The sequence below is a fragment of the Platichthys flesus genome, chromosome 24 (assembly GCF_949316205.1).
Source record: "Platichthys flesus chromosome 24, fPlaFle2.1, whole genome shotgun sequence".
In the NCBI taxonomy this organism is placed as follows: Eukaryota; Metazoa; Chordata; class Actinopteri; order Pleuronectiformes; family Pleuronectidae; genus Platichthys; species Platichthys flesus.
The window spans coordinates 15,057,973-15,080,585 of NC_084968.1; the positions used below are offsets into that span (position 1 = coordinate 15,057,973).

General features: G+C 48.4%; 1 protein-coding gene across 7 annotated transcripts; it reads right to left on the reverse strand.

Moving 5' to 3' along the window:
* Positions 1–42: 42 nt before the first annotated feature.
* clcn3 (chloride channel 3) lies at positions 43–22,129 on the reverse strand. 7 transcript variants are annotated; one of them, XM_062384355.1, is made up of 16 exons: positions 21,921–22,129; positions 17,242–17,423; positions 10,090–10,250; positions 8,925–9,024; positions 8,142–8,329; positions 7,880–8,002; positions 7,365–7,571; positions 7,169–7,249; positions 6,821–7,073; positions 6,409–6,701; positions 6,140–6,326; positions 5,613–6,011; positions 5,139–5,355; positions 4,286–4,361; positions 3,227–3,264; positions 1,713–1,853 (listed from the first exon to the last, which is right to left on the reverse strand). In XM_062384355.1, the coding sequence occupies exons 2-15, from the start codon at positions 17,402–17,404 to the stop codon at positions 3,250–3,252; spliced, it is 2,463 nt and encodes an 820-aa protein (XP_062240339.1). In that variant the 5' UTR covers positions 17,405–17,423; positions 21,921–22,129; the 3' UTR covers positions 1,713–1,853; positions 3,227–3,249. The 7 variants fall into 7 exon arrangements, with proteins under 7 accessions (XP_062240335.1, XP_062240337.1, XP_062240338.1 ...); XM_062384351.1 differs by lacking the exon at positions 3,227–3,264 and having other exon boundaries at positions 43–1,853; XM_062384353.1 differs by lacking the exons at positions 3,227–3,264; positions 17,242–17,423 and having other exon boundaries at positions 43–1,853; positions 21,921–22,128.
* Between the last annotated feature and the right edge of the window lie 484 nt (positions 22,130–22,613).

Here is a 22,613-nt window from a genome sequence, read left to right on the forward strand (position 1 = left end):
GACCACTAGGGTTAGGTTTAAAGACCGCACACGACAAACTCATCTGTTTTCGCCTTTTAATTTAAAACAAAATTTAATCTTTACATCTTTTCTTTTAAATGTACAATCAAACAATCAATGTAATCATACATAAAATTCTTGATAATAATGCACAACTCTATCGACACTAGCCATAAATTAAAAGAAAGGAAAAAGCATTGAGATCAGAATGAAATACAACGTTAGGAAACACCACTGGTTCACGAATCCACTCCCGCTGCCGCTCGACAGGTAAGGTGCCTTCCCCTCTTCAGCGCTTTTATTTTGAAGGGTCACAACATGCTCTGAGATCAATTAGTGGGAGCAGCAGCTTTTCAGAATAAAGTGTGAAGAGGCTGGAAAACTTTAAATTAAGTCACATGACTGAGTGAGATCAAAGGCAGCGAGCAGACACCAATTCCTTTGATGTTCATGGGATATGACAGGAATTTATTTACTAAATAATCATTTTGTAATTTTGAGCGTGAATGTTCGTAACTATACAGAAGAGTGGTGAGGGCTTACAGAAAAAATGACTAGAGGAAAATTAATTTTTTCCATTTTGAGAGAAAACTCATCAAAGGAGAATACATCTGAAATTTTCAAATGAATAAGATCTTTCATTTTGAGAATAAAGACTAATCATAGAAACAGAGGCAGTTTGGATTCAAAGTGGGAAGGTTTGATCTTTGTCTCTTGTTTGAGCATTAAAGTAGTATATTTTTTGTCGGTTGGTTTAATATGTCGACTCTTTAATTGGATGTTAGCCTTTATTAACCTAAAACCTAAATTCAATGACGTGGTTTTGTTAGAAAATGTATCAAATTTTCTACTTGTGTTAATTAATCAACTGTTAATCATCTACATCGAGTGTCTGACGCCTGAAGTCCACGTCTCCATCTTGGACCTGATCCACTCACAACCTGTCCAGCTCCATTTTGTTTTGAACCATAAAAAGTGAACGGGTCACAGCAGAAGATCAAAGGATGAAACGTCGCAGCGAGAGTAAATAGCTTGAGATGATTTTCTCCTGTAGCAGATTTCAAAATGGAAGCCGGACGCGTTCACTTTGAATGAACACACAAGGCGACACACGCACACTCTCTTCCCTCTGAATGGGTTAGGGTTAGTTCTGAAGACTCTGCGTCTCACGCTCGTTAAAGCGTCTCATTGTCACCTGGCTGGAATGTAGTGGACACAAACACACACATTCTAACACACACATTGAAGTCACAGGTAAACATCTGCTGGAGGAGGGGTGAGTCTGTGGGGGGGGATGTTTGAAGCCTGGGAGGTTTTCAAGGTCGTTCATCGCGTCCTCCGATCGGCGGTTCATTCTGACCTTTGACCCCTTTGTCAGGCGACGCCCACCACGGGGACAGGACAGGGGTGAGGCACGTGACGAGTGAAGCTGTCCACTTTACAGGTGTGTGTGTGTGTGGAGAGAGAGAGAGCATGCATGTTCAATGTATCTGTGTAAGTGTGTAAAAAGTGCATTCCTCAAGTGTGTGTGTGTGTGTGTCTTCAACCCGTGACCTCCTCGTGACCTCAGCAGCCACAACGATAACAAGTCTTTTCCCTCCAGTGGCCGCTGAGCAGAAAAGTCTCAGTCCCTCAGCGAGGTTCAGGATTTAAAACAAAAAGATCTAATGTCAGAGACTGGAGTCGTCCAGGAGACACACCTCCTCCTCCTCCTCCTGCTCCTCCTCCTGCTCCTTGTCATCCCCGTCCTGGAAGGAGGAGATCAGTTGAACATAATGGACTCGGGATCTTGGTTGGCCATTTGCGCCATGTGACGAAGGATATCTTTTTTTGTGACGATACCAAGCAGCCGCCTGTAGGGGGAGCAGAGGAAACAGGAAACAGGAAACAGGAAACAGATCAGTGAGGAGGCGCACGTGGTTTCTGATCACAGAGAAAACAACGGCATGATTTTGTCGGCACAAGACGAGGACGTGATTTGAGTTTGATTTGGTTCATTGGATATAAATTAATAAAATTGTTAAATGTCTGAGGCCGACAAAAACATGAGTCCCTGAGGAGGCAGGTCAGAAACAACACTGCCCCCTGCTGGTTTAATGGTGTGAGTCCAAAAGAGAGGCTGGTGAGAAGAAGGAGAACTGGATCCTACAGGGGAGAAACTCGGAGAAGAGGAGGTGAGAAGTTAGAACCTCAGAGGGAAAGAAGGAGAAGAAGAGGAGACACGTCCCACCAAGCTGAAGAAGGATGTGTTACTCATACAGCTCCACTCAAAGTGCCTTAAGAAAAACGTTAAATGGCTGAAAAGTATTTTTTTCTAACTTAGACTTAATATAAAATACAATATAAAATAATCCTGAGGGAAAAAGTTAAAGTTAAAATACAAACGCAAAGTCACGTTTACGACTATTGTGTTGAAAGTGTCCGACCAGCAGGGGGCGCTGTGACAGGACAAGGTTTAACAGTTTGTGACTCGTGGGATGGAACTGCTTCCTCTTCATCTCCTTTAAGGTGAAAGTCACTAAAGCTCAAGAACTTCTAACACTCTGCTTCTATTCCTGCTGATCCAGGAGCACAGTATGATTTCACATCTTCTAACATCACACAGTTGAGTTCACGTGGAGAGAAACAGCTGAAGGGTTAAAGAAGCTGAAGGAAGTTGTCTGTCTGTTAGAAGCAGATCTGGGTCCAAACACTTCAACGAGCTTTGTTCTAGTCAGACTCACGTCTTGGTTTGAAACTGCACCAGGACCAGAAACAAGCAGAAACAAACATTTGAACCCAGGTCTGAGGGAGAGAGGCGGGTCGGACTGAGATCAGAGCTTCTGAGCAGCAGGAGGCAGCGAACATCTCCAGGTACAGATCAGAAAGGGTTAGAGGTGAAGGGTCGGGGGGGCTGAGGGGTTCCCTGTACGTCAGCAGTGTCAGGTCCGGTTTATAATAAAAACACAACAGCTGCCATAAGTGAAGCAAACATGTGCGTCACCATTTCCCCTTTTGTTAGAACATAAACCTGTGGAACTTGTCTTGACCTGGTAAACTCTGCTGACCTAGAGGAAACCTGAGGTCACGGGGTCAGTTACTTCATCAGGGTCACACCACGCCCACTGGCTAAGTCAGGACTAGCACCAACAACCACGCCGCTACCGCTACAGGGGAATCCCTGACATCACTACACATCTCCACTACACAGAAACACAACGTGGTCATGAGACAGCGAGCTACTCGCCAAGTGGTCGTTAAGGCGCCGGGTCACATGGCGTCAATCTGTGGAGACCCAGGGGTCCAGGGGGGGGGGGGGGGGGTTCAAAAACAAAATGCAGACGTTAATGAAACAGAAACTGAGGACGGGGGAATATTTACAAAATGTGATGAAAAAGAAAAATGAGAAACAAACAGATGTGAAGCTGAGAAACTCGTCTGAACGTCTGAGACTGAATGGAATCAGGATTCTACACATCCGAGCTTCACAGGGACATAAGACAGAAGAAGGGACGAGCCGCACAGATGCACTCTGGGAAACTACTGAGAGCTTTTCAGACACGTCCAACGCTTCACCAGCCGTTAGCTAAAGGTCTCACAGAGACTACAGGAACCAATCAGGCTCAGGTCTGAACTACATGCTCATCCAGTGGAGAGATTGTGTTTATCAGATGAAATAAAGAAATCATCTGTCAACAATGATGTCATAGGTTTAGAACTCATTTGATTTATATGCTCACATGATATTTAGGCTGTACGTTTTCACCAAGTTCAATTTAACTATTTTAAAGACCTGTTTAATATTAATTTAAAGGGAAATTCAAACTGGTTTCATCGTGATATCAGCTTCAAGTATTAAAGATTTCAAAAGCCGTGACAAGATTTAAACGTCCTCACCGAATGTGACTTTATTTATATTAACAAGCTTTTTGTCTTGTTGCATATGAGAGTAAACTCCATCTCTATAGTTATTCTTTTATTAATAATTCAACACGATATGGGCCTGAATATGCTGTAGAAAATGGATGGATGTCTGGTTTATCAATTAATCAAACCTTTTACTATAAGATATAATAATAATAATAATAATAATAATACATTTAAAGCGATGAATGAAGCACATGTCTGAAAGAGGCTCTGGAGGTGACAGCTCCCACTAAACACAACAAGGCTTCTCTACGCGATGAAGATGAAGGTCAGAGGTCGTCTAACTCGTCTGTGGAGCCACACCAGGAAAGAGAGAAACGGCCAAGAGGCGGAGCCTAAGAGGGAGGGGTCACATGTGGAAGTGGGTGGGGCTAGTCACCAGGGGCTCCACGTGCTGCTTGAGCTCCTCCAGATGTTCTATTATATTCTTCTTTGTGATGATGCCCAACACATTCCTGAAACACACAGCTGTTACTGGGTGAACTGACCAACAACAGACAGACATGACAACAGAGAGAAAACAGACACAACAGACATGCAACTGAAAAAATTAAACAGAACTTAATTTGACTATAACATGGATATTTACAGAAATCATATTGTAAATCATATCAAATGTAATGAGAGATGCTGAATCAACGTTCATGTACGAGTCTGGTGATACTCTATATTTTTCTTGACGGTTAAAAAACCCAAACAAACATCAACCACCGACTGAACTTAGTCAATGTCCCTAAATTAAAAGTTTTTGTTTTCATGAGATTTATTGCCATGCAGGAAAATATAAAAAACCACCAGCCTCGACCTTTAAGATTCTTAAGATGTAAATCATAAAGATGTAAATAACAACAAACAGCTCCTCCCTGGTGATCAGTGACCTGAGGATTCAATCTGATGATAAACAGTCTATCCTGTAATTCCCTCATGACACCAGCAGGTGGCTCCCAGTCAAACAAATCACCAGACATTTGTCATTTGGACAAAACTGTGTTTGTTGACTGTCTGTCCCTGTCTGACTTTAGTCCCCAGCAGGACACCAGTTATCTAGTTGGTTTGGCAGCTCGGTCTCTTGGACTGAGGAGACTTAGTCTGTTATTGGAGGGGTACAGGAAGTGCAGCGGTTAGGCCATGCAGGTTACCGGGTCAACCCGGGGATCTGAGCCCATGCAACACCGGCCAGTGTGTACATGATGTGGGTCAACTGTTCTCCAGGCTCCTCCTCCACCACTTACCCGTTGTGAGTGACCAGGCACTGGCGCAGGCCCAGCTTCCTGAAGATGTCCACCACGATCTCCATGGGGGTGTGGTCGGTGACGGTGAAGGGGCTCATGTCCAGGATGGAGCGCAGCTTGAGGGGCCGCGGGCTGTCGGCCGGCAGCGTGGGGGCGTGCTGGGTGAAGTACACCCGGGAGTCCAACACGATGCCCTCCTGCTTGCGACGGGCGTTCTCTGATGGGGGGGGGGGACATTATGAGATATGGAAACAAGAGAAGTTCAGAGAAGAAACTAAGTGATGAGCAGATCTGTGTCGTCCCACTGAAGCTGTGACTCTCAGTTCTTCTCACAGGAGATGGAACTCACCAGAGTCACAGAGAACAGACGTTTGAGAACAAGGAGAAAGTTCCTCCTTCACCCCCCCCCCGAGCATCAGACTCATGTAAGTCTTCATTTAACTGAACTGAAACCATCTGGCTTCGGGTCGTTACCTATCGCGATGGTGATGTCCCTGCGCAGAGCGAAGCCCACCAGCCTCTGGGACTCCTTGGACACGATCACAGGGAAACCATTATAACTGGTTTCGTTGATGATGCCCTGCAGCTGCTCCACGGTCAGGTCGTCCTGCGTCAGCACGGCTAGCGGCGGGTCGCTGCGTTGCGGCCTCATCACCTCCCGGGCCAGCGTGGTGTGGGTGAACTCCTCCTTGGCGTCCAGGAAGGGGTAACCGTTCAGACGGATGTGCGCCTCGTAGATTCCCTCGCGGCCGAACGCGTCACCCACCCACTTGCTGGTCATGACGGCGGCCATGAGCGGGACGATGTACTCCAGCCCCCCCGTCAGCTCAAAGACGATGACCACCAGGGAGACGGTCATCCGGGTCACACCGCCTGCACCGAGAACATTCAGGAGATGAATATCAGCCTCATTCACACACCCAGGTAAATATTAAAGTCACATATCATAAGTTCAGTTTTTGCTTGTCACTGTAACCAGCCCCTTGAATCTGCTGACTCACCCAGACACGCTGCAGCCCCCACCATGGCGTACAGCCCCGGGGTGATGCAGTCCGCCCCCACCTCGCACCACTCTTTGAACAGGAACCAGTCGTGGTGGTAGTACGCCAGCTGCTCCACGGCGATGCCAACGATCCTCCCTGCGATCGCCCCGATGGCCATGCTGGGGATGAACAGGCCCGCCGGAACCTGAAGAGAGAGAGGAACCAGTCTGAGTGATGAGGTCGGTAGAAGCTCCGCCCTCTTTGGAGAAAGAACGTGCAGGCATCACCTTGAGTCCAAATGTGAAGATGGTCATGATGATTTTAAAGATGAGCGCCAGGCAGAGCTGCCACATGGCGGCGTAGACGCCGGGCCCTGCCGGCCGGTTGGGGTTGTCGCTGAAGGCCTTGCTGCCGTTCATGTGGCTGCGGTACTGACAGAGCTGCGAGGACTCCAGGGGCCCGCAGTCCGTGAACAGCTCCTTGATCAGCTCGCTGGTGTTCTGACGCGTGTACGGGTTCGGGAAGGCAACCACAGCCGTGATGACGACCACGAGGATCACCTCCAGCACCGGGTACTTCCCTGAGGAGAGACACAAGACCTCAGGCTGTGGGAGACTCTCACTGGGACCTCAGATCCAAAACTGTTCAGGAAATGAACAAGATCTGGTCTGGATCCTGGACCAGGACCGAGTCACTTACCTAAGCGCGTTGACTTGCGCCGCCGGCACCAGCCGATGTTGGCTCTGATGAAGAAGGCTCCCCAGAGCCCTCCGAACACCCCCAGCAGGATGAACGGGATGAGCTCGAACAGGTACCAGGGCGTGTGGTACTCCACATAGAACAGCACCAGGCGGCTGTTTCCAAAGGGGTTGATGGAGCGCAGGACGAAGGCCGCCACCAGGGCGGCGAAGAAGGAGCGCCACAGCGTCTTGAGAGGGAAGTAGTAGCTCACCTGGAGGAGGGGGGGGGATCAGAGTTTCTCTAAGTATTCTGTTGAGGTTGGAGAGCGTGAACAAGAAGCTCGGGGGTGTGGACATGTGAGTGTACCTCCTCTAAGCTGAACAGAACTCCTCCTATCGGGGCTCCAAAGGCCACCGACACTCCGGCCGCCGACGCAGCAGAGAGGACCTGAGAGGACAAACACACACACACACATGAAGTCACAAACATCTCACTCACAATCTGACACGACAACAGAACCCGGCTGCTCCTGTTCACGTTGACGCCCCCTCGTCTCGGTCACCTCTCGTTTCTTGGCCTCGTTCTTGCTGTACTTGGGGAAGAGGTAGGAGAAGATGTTCCCACAGCAGCAGGCCACGTGCACCAGGGGCCCCTCCTTCCCCAGGCTGAGGCCGGACGCCACGGCCAGCACCAGGGTGATGGTCTTGATCATCAGGGTCCACTTGCCCAGGTAGCCCCGGATGATAAACCCACTCAGGATGGTTTTAATCTGCGGAGAGAGAGGCCGGTGCTACACATTAGATCAGCTACAGCTTATTTTCTTGGAATCCGCCAAAAATAAATTTGTCTAATGTTGTATAAAAACAAACAAACAAATAAATATTTATCTGTTTCTCTTCATCATTAACTTCCCACTCATTTAAATCAGGAGACGTTTACTTTCTTCATCCGACTGAAACAACCGACCACCATCATTTCTCCTTTATAAATCATCCATTCATGGTTGGGTCAGTAGAACAGAACAGACAGCAGGAGGTCGGTGACACATCCCAACCGGACCTTCATCATCACACTCACCTCCGGGATCCCAGAGCCGCAGGCGTACGGCGCGAACACCTTCACCAGACACACGGCCAGGAAGGCGAAGGACAGAGCCCAGTAGATGTACATGAAGTAGTTCATGATGTAGGAGCCGGGACCCTGCAGAGACACGAGGGAGCTGATCAACACCTCCAGAGTCACTGGCAGCAAATGTCTACACAATGATGTCTGCAAAGCCGAAGCTGTCACATCCAGATTCTGATCATCTGGGACCGGTGCTGCCATGGGGTTAGTCTACCTCGGCCTGTCCCAGTATGAGCTCAGCCCAGCTCTTCCACTGGGGGCACTTGTCCCGCTCAGCGAAGGTGGTCTCATTGGACGTCCAGCAGCACTGCTCGTGGTTGAACCACATGGCGCTCAGACACACGCCCTCCTTCAGGTCGTTCAACCAATCAGCAGCAATATCAATAAGGCCAGCCAAAGCACCTGGCAGGAGGAGGAAGAGGAGGAGGAGGAGGTGAAGTCAGGAAAACAGAGAAAAGTGTTTGTGGGAAGTTAGTTTGCCTCTAATGCCCCGAGACTAACATGAGCGTGAAGAAACTGGAACAGAGCAAATATCAATAAAAGAAACTTCACACAGCGACTTGGAGCGTTTCTCTAAACTGCATCGTGCTCTAAGAGTTCAGAGCGAACACACATCAACACCTACAGGTCCAAATATGAACCATTTACCTAATGTTCATAAATCACTACAGGAAAGTCCACTTCATAGAAAACATTTTAGAACCAGATATTAAAACCTGTGTCGTTGACTTCACATTGAAGACAAGCAGCTTCCAGGTCAGACAGATTTTTCAAACATAAATCTATAATTTCAGAAGAAGACCTTTAGCCTCTGACCAGCTGGACGTCACAGAGTGACACGATGAATCACTACTGAGATCCTGATGGATCAGAACCCTGAGCTCAGTGAGGTGGAGAGAACGTGCAGAGCTGAGAACAAAAGGCTGAGGAGAGAGAGAGCGAGCGTGAGCTGCTTGAGGTGAAGCTCGAGCGTCAGCGGGCGGGGGGGCGGGTCTACCTGAGGCCAGGCCGGTGAGCGTCACCACCAGCCAGCCGGACCACGCGTCGTACAGGCTCTTTGTGAACTCCCAGGCCGAGTCCTTCTTCCTACTGTTGATCTGGAAAGGAAAAGAAATCCACACCATGGATTAATAACACATATGGATACAGGTTTATAGCTCAATGATAATGTAGAAGCCTCAATGCAGTTGGATATCTTAAAGCTTGGTGGGTGTGGTCAACCTGTCAGTCAGGCTGGTGAGCAGGAAGTAAAAGCCAAAGTAGTTTTACTTCCTTCTCCTCTTTTTTATTTATCTTTCTTGCGTACCAGTTCTTTTTATTTTATAGTTAAACTTTACTGCAGATTGTAAAGAAGAGTTGTAAGAGCGTCAAACTTCAGTCATTGGAAACCTGCAGATGAGTTGTTCAGGTATCGACTCCTGAGGCATGATGTCAATTTACTGCTCCAATAAAACTCTGTCTAATCAGCTTCCTGTGTGGCCGGCAGGGCCTGGCTGGTAAACAGAGTGAGCACTATTTGAATTCTGCCTCTCGGCTCCAGATGAGTGACAGTCAAACGCTCCGGGAAGCTGTGCACGATAACCGAGTCAATATTTGGATAAAGGTTTAAACTGGGAGAGAGAAATCTCTGACGTCACTCATCTGTGCAACGACAGGTCTACACAGACAACGAGGTGAAGAACAAACTCACATTCTGATAAGTTATTTTTTGTCAAACTAGATTTCTGCAATAACAGATTTTTCCAAACAGTGTTGGTCTCATTTAAAGTCTGATGTTTATTATTTTACCCTGGATATTCTGTTTATTATTGTCTTCCAGGCGTGATGGGCTATTTATACCAACTGCTAAGCCAGCGGGCAGAGAACTGATGACCCAGTTATTTTTTGGTGTGTGATCGAAATAAACTGTTGCTGCTGCAGAAAATGTAAAAGTCACTTCCTCTGCAGCGAAGGTTCTCGTTTTCTATCTTAAAGCTTCAGGAAGTAGAGACAGTGTCGATCTGAACATGTGTTAAGATGTGAAACAGTGAAAGTAGAACTCAGGTTCATTTGTCTCTAAGTGCAACGATCACATGTCCCCATGCTCTATCATCACAGTTTGAAGGATCTATGTCCTCAGGGCTGGAAGGACAAGTCTCTGGAGGACGTGGGGGGCTCCTCACCTTCCTGTGTCTCTCACGGTCCTTGCACTTCTCTCGCACCCAGTCGATGGTGTGGAAGTCATCGTAGGTCCCGACCCCGGGGATGGGCTCCTCCAGGAAGTCCAGCAGGTGGGTGGAGCTGCTGGCGGCTCCGCCCCCGTTCGACATGACGTAGTTAGACCCTGAGAAACAGACAGAGAAACATTTAATTAAACCAAGTGCAATCTAATAAAGCACACGTCCTGCTGGCTACACTGCAGAGCTCAACACATCACCAATGAGATCCGACCACACACAGAAACCCAGCACAGCCTGAAGTCTGAACTGGGATGATCTTACCATTTGCATTTTGAAAAACTCCACCTTCAGAAACTCTTCCAGCAGCTTTGACCAAACTCTCTGTGCAAACATGAAATTCTAAAAACTCAAGTCAATGTTTTAATTATGTTTGAACGGTAAACAGATGGAGTCCTTGTTGTGGACGGTTCCTGGAGTCCTAACTGGACGTCTGACCTTCTCATTAGATCTGCTCTGATTATATCTGTGGGACCATGTGATGCCTATAGAGCCAATAACCACCTCATGTTGGTCCAGCACCGACTTCAACGTGACTTCAATTAGCCACGGCAAATATTAACAATTTAATACAACCATACAAGGAGAACTTTGTCCATTGCCCTTTCAAAGAATGTCTCCATATTATAAATGGATCAGGACAATGACAGGAGGGACACATGTCCCTGGTTACGTCTGATGAGAAGGAAGCAAAACAAACTGAATGACTCACATCTGCACGAACACATGCAAAGCTCCTATAAATTAAACTAAATAAAAGAAACACATTTATATTTCTCTATCCAGACTTGTGTGTGTAGCCCTTTAACAGCCTCTGACCCGTCCAATGAGATCTGAGACTTGTTGACGTTGCTTTCAGAGAATGGAATGTACAGTTTGTTTACAATCGTTCCAACATGGTCAGGAACTCTTAATTCATTACATTAAAACCCAGAGATTCAATTTTGAGACCTAACTCAACTAATAAATAATAAATTCAACTGTAGATTAAGAGAAACAAGTTGCCTTCATAATATTGTGATCAATAACAACATGAAACAAAAGCTCAGCATCAGTTTGACTCTACGTCTGCTGAAGATACGAATCGGGGTGAGATCAATGACCCTCTGGTCTTTTCCTTTCAGTTCACCTCCTGAGCAGAACTAGGACAGGATCATAAATATCAAACAAAGCCTCAGTCATGGTTCAGCAATAAAGAACAATCCCATAACGGGTTTTAACCAGGGCCAGTCAGATAAACTGGGATCCACACAGGTGCTTCCTTTCCCAAGTGATAACCACTTTATCACGATGTAGTAAACGCACAACTAAACGCACAACTCAAAGCACCAGAAGTTTCCTCCTCAACCGTGTGAACAAGAAGCGTCTCTGAATCAAATCATGTGCGTCTCAGTGTTCGTCCAATAAGAAACCACAGGCTGATGAGAGCAGGTGAGATGCTGCTCTACTGGAAACCATCAACAGAGCAGAACGGTGACGCCACGGAAAACAGAAACCGAAGGGGAGCGTCACACTGGAATGGTTCAGCAGGCACACACACAACAGACGCACAAACACAAACACAAGGCTTCCGTTTCTTTCTCCTGTGAACGAGCACAGTGACTCTCAGGTCGCTTCCCTCGGCCTCTGGGTCAAGAAGCCAGGTCCGTGCACACAGACTGTCAATAACATCACTTCCATACACACACTGCATTAGCTTTGGCCTTCCAGTGAAACCAGTGAGGAGGGAAACCACCATCAGCTGCTGGTTTCTGGAATCCCAACAACCTCCTCTCCTTCCTCTGCTGCTGTGTGAATCGGATCCAGGAGGTTTAGAGGCTGCATGTCAATGGGGGGGGGGGGGTCTGTCCCATGTGACCAGCACCACGTCCCTGTGGCCTTCCAGTGACCAGACTGGAGTCCACCCAGTCAGACCTCTCTCCCCTGCATGGGAACCGATGTGATGGTTCTGATGGTTCAGACAAGGCAACAGGGTTTAAGGTAAATGACCTGGAAGTGAAAACAGTACAAACAGTGTGTGTGTCTTCTACCAGCTGGTAAAGCAGGACTGTGGCTTGAGGCTCATTGATTCTGCCTTTGTGTCAGAAAGAGATTCTTCAGCTTCACTGGATGAAACTGTCACTACACACATGTGACCCTGTGGCCTTCGTGTCGGCCTGGTGTCTCAGGAGTTCATCCACCAGAGAGTCATGGATTCCTAACAACAAACACGGTGATGGTCCAGTTCACCAACTGGTTCACTGCCTCGTCCTCATGTCCTACGGTCTGCACGGCCCTGGAACTGGTCCCAGAGGAAGAAGGGACTGAGCAGCTAGAGAGACATGGACCAGGACTGAGTTCAGAAGCACGACCACACATTGTGATGAAGACGAGGACGCGTCTGTGGGCTGAAGCTGTTGCACCGAGTACATGGAGACAGCGGCGGCTGTGTCCCTAAATCACTAGAGTCCTTTTGTCTCTGCTCGCTCACCGTAGAAGATCTAACTACGCAGGACAGAGAGGACGGCTCCCTGAAGGACACGCAGAGAAGACAGACAGGGACACAGAGCAGACTGAAGACCCTGCTCCGTGAGACAGGAGGTGATCTGGCCAGCAGGTTGTTGATCAATGAGGATCCACATGTGGCCTCTGCTTCTATGGGGGACATTAAAATGGACGCTCAGGACTGTGTCTTCAGACGCTGCTGCTGCTTTAAGGCCCCGAACACTTCCCCAGCTCTCTCTCTACCTCCATCTGACGTGCACCACCCGGCTGGTGGATCATCCACAGAGAGGCAGTGCTGTCGTTAGTCATGGCTTCTAATCCAGAGCGGCTCTCCGGTGTCTAAGCCGAGCAGCTCCGTGCACGCCCTGTGGTACAGAGCGTGCACGGCCTCAATATGTGGCGTACCTTTTCTAGGGATCTCCTGCAGGGGGATGGTGTCCCCTCCCCCGTCGTAGGGCAGATAGGGGTCGGCCGCCGCGTCCTGCTCCTCCATGTCCACAGCTCGATGAGGCTAGGCTTCACTACGCACTGCTCGCTGTGTGTGTGTGTCTGTGTGTGTCTGTGTGTGTCGCTGCTGCTGCCATGTTTACCAGAGGAAGACGAGTGGGGCTGTGCGAGTGGGAGAGAGAGAGAGAGAGAGAGAGAGCGAGTGCGCATGTGTGTGAACAGAAGAATGTGAGTGCACAGTCCTCTCCCTCCCCCCCCCCCCTCCCTCTTCTTTCTCCTTCCTCTGCAGCAGCTGACAGCTCGGGCTGATGATGTCATCTCACACACACACACACACACACACACACACACACACACACACACACACACACACACACACACACACACACACACACACACACACACACACACACACACACACACACACACACACACACACACACACACACACACACACACACACACACACACACACACACACACGTTAGTCCTGCCCGGTTGCTAGGGGAGGTCTCAGCCCCGCCTCTATGGGAGAGACCATGTGCCGGGTCACAGGGGGGTGTGCATGTATGCGTCTGCGTGCTTAGACCTCTACCTGCACCTGAAGAACAGGTGGCAGCTGACAGACCAGACATTTCTAAATGGTTTGAAGGGGAGTGAAGTGTTTTCACATCTTCCCAGAACATTTAACTAACTGCTCCACATCCGACTGTGTTGATAGAGACGCTCAGAGGTCGAAGGTCAAACTGGCTAGCACCTCCTTAACGTCCACCAACAACCGACTCTCACTGGACTGATCTGGTAAATACTGCAATACCACTAAAAATAACATATTCCTGAAAAACACATTGAGTTCGGCCTCATCCCTCTCACAGCAACAAGGTGCAGCATGCCACCATATCACCGATTGAAGGAAAAACCTCCTGATTGCCCTCCATCATAAAGAAGTTCCCTGGAAAATGTCCACTACAGTTCTGGATCTGATGATAGAAACCTTACCTCAGCATTCCTCTTCCCCACAGAGTTTCATTTAGTGCCTGAGAACCAATCAGCAGGACAAGGAGCCAGAACACAGGCTGATAACTGACTTCTACTGTAAAAAAACTGTCTCAAGAACATTTATAGATATTTTATAAACCAGATCTCTAGATTAATAAAATAATCGTTCGAGCAGTTTGAAGGCAAATAGTGGAAAATATGAATCAGATCCATGATGTTGTCATTGTTCTGAAATGAAAGCAGTCACAGAGGGAGGCCTGCTTTCTTCTCACTACCACAGAACCCCTGGTCTCACAGGACCTCACTGTTTGTGAGTCGGAGTCAAATGATCTGAATCTGATCAGATAATAAAATGACCTCCGCAGAAAGGGAGAGTTCAGGTTCTGAGAGAGAAAAGGTCTGATTGTGCGTCTGTAGTTTCAGCCGTGAACTATGAAGGACACATCAGTCCACATCTGTCCACAGTGGTAGATCACATCTCTAAGGAAGCTTTGTGATCACACACAGAAGAAACAAGTGAGTGACAATCTGATGTGAACATTTTGAACAGATCCAACAGCTGTCTTGAAAAGATAAATAAAAAGATGTGTAATGAGACAGAATGAGCAAAAAGCATGAGGAACAACTATTACTCAATATCCCTCATGTGGAGAGGATGTGAAACAGATACATGTCTCCTGCATCGTCTGTGCAACAATACAACACACACTGTTGTGTAGACAAATGAGCGTCACACTGTTCCACTGGATCCAGGTTCAGTCGCTGCAGCTCAAAGCAGCAGCTGTTTTGTAAACTTGGTATAATTATTATTATATGAAACATTGAATTCATGAGCTTCCACATCACATCAGTTCCCAGGCTGACACAACGGGGCCGTGACATGTCACACACTTCAGCTCTGACCCTGTGACCTCTTACCTTTCAGCAGGGCTCCTGTCTCCAGGCAGTAGCACAGCTGATGTCATAGTTTGTTAAAACCGTCCTGTCACCAAATCAACTCAGAAGAACCAAAACACGAGGTCGAGCAGGAAAGCCTGAAGTTATTAATCCAGCAGGTTAGAGGAAACCAGAGGAAATCCTCTTCAGTGCCAAAGGTCCCTGAGCAGCTTCTCCATTTGTGTCTTCTACTGGGTCCGAGCCGACAGGAGGTTCCAGCCCCGGCTCACCCTGCTCACTCTGTTCACCCTGCTCACTCTGCTCACTCTGCTCACTCTGTTCACTCTGCTCACTCTGCTCACTCTGCTCACCCTGCTCACTCTGTTCACTCTGTTCACTCTGCTCACTCTGCTGGGAGGAGGCCTTTTTCAAGCGGTCTGAGCCCCCCCCCCCCCCTCACCATTATGTAAAAATAGCAGAGGGAGGCAGAGAAAGGCAGCGCCTCCTTCGAGGCAGGACTTCATTCAGAGATTTCCTCAAACACCAGCTCCCAGAAGTGGCCAAACTGGTTTGTGTGGGAATGTCAAATCAAGACTGGAGGGTGAAGCCCTGAAGAACGAGATTACAATACTTTAAAAAGAAGACTGGCCGGTTGGAAGCCTTTGTGTGACCGGCTTAATACAAAAGTCAAATAGTCCACGTTATGGAAGTTGTGTATTTTGTCGGATGAATGGAAGCTGGAACGTTTCTGAGGTTTGGGTCCAGCTTCCCAGTAGAAGACTCAGAAGATCATCACCAGTTAACAGACTGAACTGGGAGAGAATCCCTCACACACAGGAAACAGCTGCTACAGAACCTTTTAACAGCAGCTTGGTTCAAACCACTCAGACACAGAGCCTCATAGAAGGGATCAGCATGTGTGGCTGCAGGGGGCGCTGTTTCACAATAAGGTTAAGAGAATCAAGAACTCCTACAGGAAACAGGAGTGAGGAAGAAGAGCAGAGAAACAAACTACAGACGTGTCAGTGCTTCAGGAAATCTCTTCCCTTCAGGTCATCAGTGCATTTACTAGAACTAGTCTCAATTCCCCCCCCCCACTGAGTTTTCAGTTGATCAGCTGATCCAAGCTCCAGACTTTGGGAAACAACATGTGACTCGAACACGGAGGAACAGACGGGAGGCAGCAGATCAGATGTTAAAGTCACCGAGCTGGTGAATGAGTGAGTGACTGGTGACTGCACTGGAACCACAGGTAGAGCAATGGTTGTGTAACATGGCAGACACACACAAGGAGGAGCATGGTAGAGATGAAGAATCCATGAAACTACAGGTAGAAATCATTCAGGTGCACCTCAGCTACAGCTGGTGATGCATTTGTGAAGATATGAAAAACCAAGCTGTGTGTGTGTGTGTGTGTTGTTACTACACAAGTCTCTGCTCCCTGACAACACAAACACAAGGAGGTGAAGTGTGCAGAAGGCTGAGCGCATGTAACAAGGCAGTGAAGCCACAATGTGCACAGCAGGACACAGGAAGCATTGAAGAGGTGATCAGAGGACTTGGAGGACATGGAGGACATGGAGGACCTGGAGGACATGGAGGACATGGAGGACCTGGAGGACCTGGAGGACATGGAGGACCTGGAGGACCTGGAGGACATGGAGGACCTGGAGGACCTGGAGGACATGGGAGCAGGCGAAGCTCGAAGATGACGAAGCAGGTGATTGGAGGGTAAAACACAACTGTCCTTCAAGAGCCTGACATGTGGTTATTAATCTAATAAAAGATGTTTTCATGTCATAATTAATACTTCAATTCAATTTGAAATGAAGTCAATAATCACGCATGTGATGTGTAATATTTTCAACCACCCAGATTGTGGAAATCTTTGTGTCATGTATTTAATCTTGTTAAATTATTGTTAATCAATAGTATTATAAAAGGTTTTACTAGATGAGTGTGGAAGTTAGTGCAGCTTGATTCAGGTGCACCACTAGTTGTGTTAGTTTGAGACCAGGTGTGAGGCTCAGCAGGTCGGACAGGGGGCAGGACGATCATCGTGATTGGATGCCGGGCGTCAGCAGGGCGTGTCAAGGCCTCAGCTACAGCAGCTGACGGGTGCGGGGGGGAGAAGAAGCGGCGGATGACAGAGAGACTGAGTCCCACCACAGATACACTGGAATGACCAGGGCATGATGGGAGCTGGGTGAGACTTCAAGGACAGATCCTATATGACCGGAGAGTGAGGGCTGGGGTTGGAGGGCTTGGAGCTGAGGGTCCTGTCCTCCCTACCTGGGGAGGCAGCGTCTCCGTCCAGCAGGTTGTCGTCCTCGGTGGTGTGGAAGTCCATGATGGCGCCGGCTCCATCCAGCAGCTCCTCGTCGCTGCTGGCGCTGGCGATGCTGTTGTAGCTGTTCCTGCAGTAGCCTCTGTGGTACAGCTGCTCCGACTCCATTTAGCAACAAGCCCGAGCCCTGGATGATAAGGAGGGAGGAGGGGGGGGGGGTGGTGGAGACACACACACCGTCTTGTGAGGAAGGTTTTAGTCCACAGAGTGAAACAGATTAGTAGGGTTAGCTGTTAGCATGCAGAGAGACTCTGAGAGACAGAGGGACACACTGCAGCTGATTCAAGTTCTACAAAAACGCAACACAACCACCTACACAACACAACCACCTACACAACACAACCTGAGAATTCAAATTATTGGTTGTTTGACCATAAACACAAGAAGCAAATCATATCTAATCTCTGACAATATTTGGAATTTTAACTTAAATAGAAATTCTAAATCAATATATTTGGTAGAAGTGATGTAATGAACTAAATCCATTTGTAAAAACCTCCAGAGGAATTAATTTGAGCCATGGATGAGAAGAGCACCTGCTCTCCAACCTCAACCCCTGGTGGCAAAGCTGGAAACTACACCAGAGAAGACCCTGATGGCAGCGAGCACCCAGCCAGTGGGTGTAACGTGACAGAGAACCTGGAGAACATCAGGAATAAAGACGTGTAAAGATCTTAATCCTCTACACTCGGACTCATGACTCAATATGCCTCTGAAGAAAGATCCCCCCCCCGATGTCGCCCTGAGAGGATTCGATTCCACACTTGATCTTTTTCCCCTGTGGAGCGATTTGGGCTTTTAAACAGGAAATGGAGATAAACAGAGCAGCAGGTGTGAAAGGAACAGAAAGTGAGTGCTGCAGCTGAGCTGAGAATCAAGAGCAGTTTCGGGGAGGTGCAGATTTGTGAAGTGCTGAAAAAGAAAAACCATCAACTGCATGAATATCTGACTTGACCCAGTGTATCCACATCGACTCCCACTGAGGAAACTGCTCCCAGTTCCCAGTTCCCAGTTTGGCACCAAGCCTTGCACGTCAGATGTTGTGTTGCAGTGAGTTCACACACATTGTGATGACAGTAACACAACAGACTGAAACTGAAGCAGAGTAATCCTCCCGGCACAGAGTGCATCATGTGGAGCAGAGAGGAACAATCCATCCCATTCACCACGAGAAGAGACTTCCCTGTGAGCCTCAATCCAATCAGCAGGCAGGAAATTCAATCAGCTTCTACATGTGATGGGGGGGGGATTCTAACAGGTGACAGAAACATGAAGAAACAAAAACAAACCTCTCTGGTGAAAAAGTGCTGACTCACACGTAGAAGACACAGAGACGTGAAGAGAGTTTGTTAATTGCTGACGACTTTCTACCCGGCGACAGGCGACAGGGTTTGAGGACGAGGACGAGTTTGTGCTGCGATAACAGCAACACAATGTTGCAGGGTTCTGCTTATTTTACACAACTAGTTGTGTGGCAAAGAGCCTTATCTTCCTCAGGCAGGTCGGTGTGGAGGTGCTGGGATGTGACTCAGCGGTTCACTCCCTTTAACCGTCAGGCTCACACCTCCTGGTGCCACAGAGCTGAGACGTCCTTCAAGAAGCTCCACACACTGATCACTGTGTCACACAACATCCATCGCACAACAGGAACCACACACACTGTAACACCGAGGCACTAACACACTGCTGAGGCCGTGTCATCTTGTAGGAACAACTATGTGAAGTTTAAGGAGAGAAAAACGTATTCATCATATTTTCCACTTAATTAATTCAGCAGATCACTTAATTTCTTCTTTTTGCTTTTCTTTAAATCGATGTGTTGCATGTGTTTCAGTTGACCAACTCAAATAAAGAATCATAAAACAAATGATGTGTGTTGATATGAGACGAGGTCATGTGACCTGAGCGGAGGGAGACAAACAGGTCAATGAGAAGTCGTGATTGGATGAAGCTCTGAAGCTCGTGTCTGACCCACTGGAGACAAACAGCCCAGACCAACGTAACCCAATCAGGGGCTCAGATCCCTCCAGTGATCAGATGATCCAATGAGGAGGCTGCAGGGCCTTGGGTTCGACCCGACTCTCACCAGCGGGTTGAAGAACTGAGCCCTGGTTCTGCTGAAAGGACAAGAACCTCGTCCTACTTCATAAAAGTCCAAACACAAACCTGAACCGGGTGAAAGAGTCGAGAGCAGTTAACTGGAGTTCATGTTGTACTAAGTGATGAGCACAGTCTGTTACTGTGAGTCTGATAAACACTAAAGTGGATAAACAGTTTCACATGATCGCAGTCGCAACCACTTCAACAGAACGGGACTTTAATAATTTCAATTTATGTTATTTTCCCCCGACAAATGTTACTGGATTTAAAACCATCAACTTTTAGTGAAATGTAGAGACATGTGCAAAAGTTTCAATTGAGAGTGAACATATGAAACACACAACGTCACAGCTCACACTACACAAGAGTCCCTCAACCTACCTGACATGTGGTCAGAACCCGTTATCCTTCATCAGGAATCTGCTCAGCTTCACTTTGATAACTTCACTCTGCTGTTTCTGTAGTTTCCACATAATAAACTCTGATGGGCGTTCACCACAGACTCCTGACATGTTAGACACCACAGAGCAAAGGAGGTTCCTCTGAACAGAGTCAGACAGGAGCTGAGTTTAAACATGGAAACAAGACCAATGTGTGTGGATCATATATGAAGCTCTATGAACACACACGTTTATACATGTTTCAACACAAAGACGTCTGAACCGACCACAACAACAACTTCAGTGGGTCTGTCTCCTCTAGAAGCTGCAGGGGCTTCCACTGCTGCCCAGTGGGAACCAGTCTCCTGCTGTCCACTGGGAACCAGTCTCCTGCTGCCCAGTGAGAACCAGTGTCCTGCTGCCCAGTGGGAACCAGTCTCCTGCTGTCCACTGGGAACCAGTCTCCTGCTGCCCAGTGAGAACCAGTGTCCTGCTGCCCAGTGGGAACCAGTCTCCTGCTGTCCACTGGGAACCAGTCTCCTGCTGCCCAGTGAGAACCAGTGTCCTGCTGCCCAGTGAGAACCAGTGTCCTGCTGCCCAGTGAGAACCAGTGTCCCGCTGCCCAGTGAGAACCAGTCTCCTGCTGTCCACTGGGAACCAGTCTCCTGCTGCCCAGTGAGAACCAGTGTCCTGCTGCCCAGTGGGAACCAGTCTCCTGCTGCCCAGTGAGAACCAGTGTCCTGCTGCCCAGTGGGAACCAGTGTCCTGCTGCCCAGTGGGAACCAGTCTCCTGCCTCCCAGTGAGAACCAGTGTCCTGCTGCCCAGTGAGAACCAGTGTCCCGCTGCCCAGTGAGAACCAGTGTCCCGCTGCCCAGTGAGAACCAGTGTCCCGCTGCCCAGTGAGAACCAGTGTCCTGCTGCCCAGCTGCCCAGTGAGAACCAGTGTCCTGCTGCCCAGTGAGAACCAGTGTCCTGCTGCCCAGTGAGAACCAGTGTCCTGCTGCCCAGTGGGAACCAGTCTCCTGCTGCCCAGTGAGAACCAGTGTCCTGCTGCCCAGTGGGAACCAGTGTCCTGCTGCCCAGTGGGAACCAGTCTCCTGCCTCCCAGTGAGAACCAGTGTCCTGCTGCCCAGTGAGAACCAGTGTCCCGCTGCCCAGTGAGAACCAGTGTCCCGCTGCCCAGTGAGAACCAGTGTCCCGCTGCCCAGTGAGAACCAGTGTCCTGCTGCCCAGCTGCCCAGTGAGAACCAGTGTCCTGCTGCCCAGTGAGAACCAGTGTCCTGCTGCCCAGTGGGAACCAGTGTCCTGCTGCCCAGTGGGAACCAGTCTCCTGCCTCCCAGTGAGAACCAGTGTCCTGCTGCCCAGTGAGAACCAGTGTCCCGCTGCCCAGTGAGAACCAGTGTCCCGCTGCCCAGTGAGAACCAGTGTCCCGCTGCCCAGTGAGAACCAGTGTCCTGCTGCCCAGCTGCCCAGTGAGAACCAGTGTCCTGCTGCCCAGTGAGAACCAGTGTCCTGCTGCCCAGTGAGAACCAGTGTCCTGCTGCCCAGTGGGAACCAGTCAGTGGAACTCCACTCTGCACTGGTTCATTATTCACTAACTGTTAGTGTTGCACATTGGATGTGATCTACAGTTTTTAATTCATAATATTGTATTTGTTTATTTTGTTTGTAGAGGAACATGCTCATCACATTATCAACAATGTGTTTTTTTGTATCAGATCAATATCTAATGTGAGTTGTGCATCATAACAGCTTATGAGCCAGATGTGCTAACATGCTAACTCTCTGATCTTCAAACACCTTCATGAGGAACCACTTCTTCTGCCTGAGGGATTCAGACCCGAGCCGGCGGGACAGCTTCAGGCCTGGGTCCACAGACCCGAGCTAACCCGGGCCACCGAGGGCCATCCCGGGCTAACACGGGCTAACAACACACAGGGCTACACGCTAGTTAGCACGCAGGCTAGCCCCGCTCCACGGTGGAGGAGGAGGACAGTTTGACAGCGATGGACAGAGGGATGATGGACAGACAGAAGGATGATGGACAGACAGAAGGATGATGGACTGACTGGTGGATGATGGGGACACACCAGTCCCTTCATCCTCCCACAGACTAACGAGTAGAAACCAGCAGCCACGAACCTTCCTGACGCATCGGCTCCAGACCGGAAACCAGGATTCATCCTTTCACCACTGAGACGAACTGGTTCTGAGCTTCCTACCGCACGAGAGGACCGGGGGCTCTCATCCTCCTCATCTTCATCACCATCCTCCTCTTCCTCATCGAGGTGTTCTCTGTTTTCAGACCCATTCCCGTGGCAGTGACGAGCACTTCCTGTTTCCCTCCTCTTCCTCTTCCTCCTCTGACAGCAGATCAAACATGGAGGAAAACGTCTCCTCACTCATCATCCACTCAAATCACTGGATTCTCTATTAATCCTGAAACCACTGGGTTTGGAGCAGTTCAAGAGAAACCAGTAACACATCCACTCAAACCATTAGATAGTTTTTTTCTAAATTAAACAACAAGCAGTGAATCAATCAACTATTTTAGATTTTTATCATTATGCACATTTATCATGTAAGTGATTATTTGTGTGTGTTTTGTTTCCCAGAGACATTATAGAGCATCAGATGATAAACAGGCTTTTCTGTTCAGAGAGCAGCGACTCTACTTGTTTCTGAACATAATTCACTTTCTTATATTTTGAATAAGCATCTGCTGTTTGTTACTTTTCTATGAGATTGTGACAGACTGTATTTTCAAACCCCACAAAGTGATATTTCATATTACAATCAAACATTCACATCTGATGTTTTTACTGAGCAGAAAGT